General features: G+C 46.8%; 1 protein-coding gene across 1 annotated transcript; it reads left to right on the top strand.

Moving 5' to 3' along the window:
- Positions 1 to 1,443: 1,443 nt before the first annotated feature.
- Positions 1,444 to 4,854, top strand: LOC125043713 (mucin-5AC-like). Its single transcript, XM_047639951.1, has 2 exons — positions 1,444 to 1,468; positions 2,445 to 4,854. The coding sequence occupies exons 1-2, from the start codon at positions 1,444 to 1,446 to the stop codon at positions 4,733 to 4,735; spliced, it is 2,316 nt and encodes a 771-aa protein (XP_047495907.1). The 3' UTR covers positions 4,736 to 4,854.

The raw sequence follows: 4,854 nt of genomic DNA, 5'->3' as shown, positions 1-4,854 counted from the left end.
TGATTTTCATCTGGTGTGATGCATAGAAAACAGAAGAATTTTATTGAGATAATTTCACCTCTACCATTGATGTTTCCTGATTGTTCCTTATTGCTGACAAGATGATCAACTGCGAACCATTTTTAGCTTTCAGTGCGATTTGTAGTCTTCGTTTAGAAAACAATTTTCAACCAGCAATTGTATTTCACTGACTCCTATCACGACTCACTGACTCTGTGATTTCAAATCCTGTTCAGCTCACGACCGACGCGTCTGGCTCCAGGGCATCAGCAATTCCTTTTATATTTGAAAATAAAGGGTAATCTCAATACAGTATTACTTGGAGACATAGCTTCATGATATACTCCTATTATGAACACTGACAAATACCAAGCAAATGTTTTTCCCCAAAGACTCGCGGCCCCTCTAACCCCCCGCGGCCCCTTTTAGGCTCGCGAGCCGCTGGGGACCACTGCTCCACCTGTACCAGTCCCATTTAGAGGACCGACTAACTTTACAGTGGCTAAAGTGAATGCTTTAGCCACTTTGAGATAGTTGTACACGCGAGGACCTTCCGCCTGCCAAGCCCCTCCAATGGTATTTAGGGGAGGGTCTTCCTGGTATACCCCAGACTGCCCGGAATACTCACGGCCGTATTATTAAACGTCCCCACGAGTGGACTTTCCTCAGAACCAGCTTCCCCGCACTTTTCCACATGATTAAAGTTTTTCGGGTACCACTCGCCCTTGGGGCCCCCGCATAGTATTGGAACAAATGCGGGAAAGCGAGGAGCACTCCGCACCGAGCCCCGCAAAATGATAATTTAGGATATACCCATATGAATGTAAGAATTATATATCATAATAATTTTCAAATGCTATTCAATTTATATTATATGGCTCTTATTTTACTATATGACGTAAACAAAATATATAAATTTCTAAAGACTAATGTTTTATTTTGCTCTTAATATATATCGATATTCGTATATGAGTGTATGTACGTCCAGAGTGCATTAACATGAAGTTTAAATTGAGAAATTGGATGTGCATGCCTTCATACATGTAGGCCTATGTATATAAATACACACATTCAGATTTATACAATAGATACATATAAATTCACATTTTTCTCTCTATATATGTGTGTGTTTTGGGGAGATTTTAAAGCCTGCTGTGAAATTTCTACATCTATCCAGCCTTTACGAAGAATAACATCATCATCGTTCAATTATATTAAAGTTAGATCAATTAAATTTCCAATGAGTTGTCACGAGTTTGAGGATAGAAAGTATGGAATTCTGGCTGATTTACTACTACTACTACTACTACTACTACTACTACTAATAATAATAATAATAATAATAATAATAATGATAATAATGATAATAATAACGAAATATAGTATTTAATCATGCTGGTACCCCTGAACTTTCCCGTACGATCAAAGGTTTTGAGAGCGAACATGACGGTTGTAAATGACTCTGGTTGTAAATCGTAATTAAGCCAGCATTAGACGTACCAACTGCGGCGCGCGTAATGCATCAGGCGTACCAACAGTCCCCGAGAAGTCCCCAAGGAAGGAGACTGCCCGAGTTGTTTAATAATACTGTTTGCAAGTGTGGGGCTACCCTTCTCCGAGGACTAGCGTTAGCATTTTTATAATACGGCCGTCAGTTTCAGTCTGTGGGTTTACATTTACACATATATAAAATCTTACATCCACGCAAATACACTCACAAAATATCGCAGTCACAACAGACAGGCGCGACGGGACCCCTGCCTACACAGCCCCAAGATGATAGATAACCATAGATACCACCTTTGCGGCAAAGGCTGTCAATGCAATGAAAAAATCCTATTACACCTGACTATTGCAAACTGATGGAAATATATTGAAAATGAGTAAACACGTACTGCTTTATACATTGACACACAAATATCTTGTTCCGTAAGATTACTTGCCATAAGTTGCCTCAGACTATTTCTTTTTACCAAAGAAGCTGGGACTAAGCACATATTGATGGGAGAACCCATGAAAGGAACCGTCCGTGTCAGTTTCTCCGCATGGGTTTGGTGGACGATAAGAGGTAAAAATTACGGTCTAAGGCAGCTTAACCGAGAATCTAGTTTGAACCTATAATTCTGGTTTTATTTTTCTTTGTAATTTTCGTTTCTCGAAAAATAATATGGATCGATTTCTTTAAAATCCAAGATCTGACTGAGGTCTACAATAGATGGGAATAAAAAGGCAAGCAGTAGTAGTCGAACTTTCAATACTCCCCTCAAAGCCATTCTGAACGAATTTTACTTAACAATATTTGATCTTTATATGTAGCCAAGTTAACTGTAGTAAATGGCCTTTCTAGAAAGATTTCTCCACAAGATTTCCTCTAACCTAGTTCTGTAAATTACCCACCAACAATGAACTGAAATAAATTTGTTAAAGTTACCCTTAATTTACAGTTACTCTACCAACAACTACTGGGGAGCCATTGTCTGCTTCTACCCCTTCATATGAGACGTTGATTGACTCTTCTACAACCGTATTTGCTGCAACAACTGCTGCTCCTTCTTCTACAACAACTATTTGGTCTGCTACAACTGTTGCTCTTATAACCACTCCGGGAAATGCAGTGACTTCTCCCATAATCACAACTGCGACTTCTGTCAAAACTATTGCTTCTTCTAACACAAAAGCTCTTGTTCCTTCTGCCACGACCACCTTTGTTCCTTCTGCCACGACCACCTTTGTTCCTTCTGCCACGACCACCTTTGTTCCTTCTGCCACGACCACCGCTGTTCCTTCTACCACGACCACCTTTGTTCCTTCTGCCACGACCACCTTTGTTCCTTCTGCCACGACCACCTTTGTTCCTTCTGCCACGACCACCGCTGTTCCTTCTGCCACGACCACCGCTGTTCCTTCTACCACGACCACCTTTGTTCCTTCTGCTACGACCACCTTTGTTCCTTCTGCCACGACCACCGCTGTTTCTTCTGCCACGACCACCGCTGTTCCTTCTGCCACGACCACCTTTGTTCCTTCTGCCACGACCACCTTTGTTCCTTCTGCCACGACCACCTTTGTTCCTTCTGCCACGACCACTGTTGCTCCTTCTACCACGACTACTGCTGCTTCTTCTACCACGACCACCTTTGTTCCTTCTGCCACGACCACCTTTGTTCCTTCTGCCACGACCACCTTTGTTCCTTCTGCCACGACCACCTTTGTTCCTTCTGCCACGACCACCGCTGTTCCTTCTACCACGACCACCTTTGTTCCTTCTGCCACGACCACCTTTGTTCCTTCTGCCACGACCACCTTTGTTCCTTCTGCCACGACCACCTTTGTTCCTTCTGCCACGACCACCTTTGTTCCTTCTGCCACGACCACCGCTGTTCCTTCTGCCACGACCACCTTTGTTCCTTCTGCCACGACCACCGCTGTTCCTTCTGCCACGACCACCGCTGTTCCTTCTGCCACGACCACCTTTGTTCCTTCTGCCACGACCACTGTTGTTCCTTCTGCCACGAACACCGCTGTTCCTTCTGCCACGACCACCGCTGTTCCTTCTGCCACGACCACTGCTGCTCCTTCTACCACGACCACCTTTGTTCCTTCTGCTACGACCTCTGCTGTTCCTTCTACCACGACCACCTTTGTTCCTTCTGCCACGACCACCGCTGTTCCTTCTACCACGAACACTGCTGCTCCTTCTACCACGACCACCGCTGTTCCTTCTACCACGACCACTGCTGCTCCTTCTAACACGACCACTGCTGTTCCTTCTGCCACGACCATAGCTGCAGTTGCCAACGTTTCTGACACAGTATCGGTGACTTCCAGCGACTGGACACAGTGTCCCTCGGGAAGTGTACTTCAAGGCATAGCCTTCGAGGGCGACAAATATGCGGTAGACCACATTATCTGCTTGGAGGTAGACCCCGGCATGGTTGCGGTGGACTGGACTTCGAGGTCTGGGCTGACATGTTCGTCAAGCAGAATTCCGACCGGGTTTCGGGACCCATCGTGGAAGCCTCCCGAGCTGCTTTGCGTGGGCGTCGAAGCAGGCTGGGGCCTCGACGTCGATTCCTGTGTCTCCGTCGACGTGAGCGCCGACTCCCGGCCGGCGGAGGACACGGTCGGCTCCTGGGACTATTGGGCCGTATGCCCCACTGACCACGCAATCAACAACATCTACGTAGAGTGGGGCACCTTCAAGTTGGTGTCCTGTTGCCTTCTAGTGCAGTTAGTGCCCGCTCCTAAGCTGCAGGTGGTGAGGGAGATGAACACTGGTCCCGTGTGCCCACACCAGGGTTCTACTGCCATCGTCGCGCTCGGCCTCGACAACGACCGCCGGTACGTTAGTCACATCGTTTGCTCGACCTTTGCGTCCTCGCTCACGACAGACGCCAGCGTCGCCAGTACGGTGAGCGCGGGGCACGAGAGTGAGTCTTCGTCGGCGTGCCCTGCCAACGAAGCCATCGCCGGCCTCAGCAACACCGAAAGTAAATTTATGACGGGAGCGTGTGTGAAAGTTACCAGTAAAACAGTCAGCAGCAACTGTGTTGTGGTTCCATACAACACCGGGGCACTGCCTAGCATCCCCAGCGAGGACACAAGCAGCTGGTCAGACTGGGTGACCTGCACGCATCTGGGGAACTACGTCGCCACGCAGGTTTCGCGCGAGACGAGTGGGTTTTGGCCCGTTAACAGAAGGGTAAAGGAACTCCAGTGCTGCGAGCTCGTGTAGCCTACCCCTCGTGAAAAAGGAGCTCCTGGGCGACAACGGATCCAAGTATGCATATTATAACATGAAAAGAGAACTATGCATGATAATGAGTTCATTTGTTTCTAGACTCATAAAGGATT

This window comes from Penaeus chinensis, chromosome 34, assembly GCF_019202785.1.
Source record: "Penaeus chinensis breed Huanghai No. 1 chromosome 34, ASM1920278v2, whole genome shotgun sequence".
NCBI classification, from domain to species: domain Eukaryota; kingdom Metazoa; phylum Arthropoda; class Malacostraca; order Decapoda; family Penaeidae; genus Penaeus; species Penaeus chinensis.
The sequence above is the reverse complement of the archived record's forward strand: the minus strand, read 5'-3'. Positions and strand labels throughout refer to the sequence as shown.

Bases quoted from the DNA above. Each gene is read 5' to 3' on its own strand.
- LOC125043713 (XM_047639951.1), top strand. From the start codon at position 1,444: ATGACGGTTGTAAATGACTCTGGTT. The intron at 1,469-2,444 runs GTAAATCGTAAT...CTTAATTTACAG, and splicing joins GGTTGTAAATGACTCTGGTT to TTACTCTACCAACAACTACT.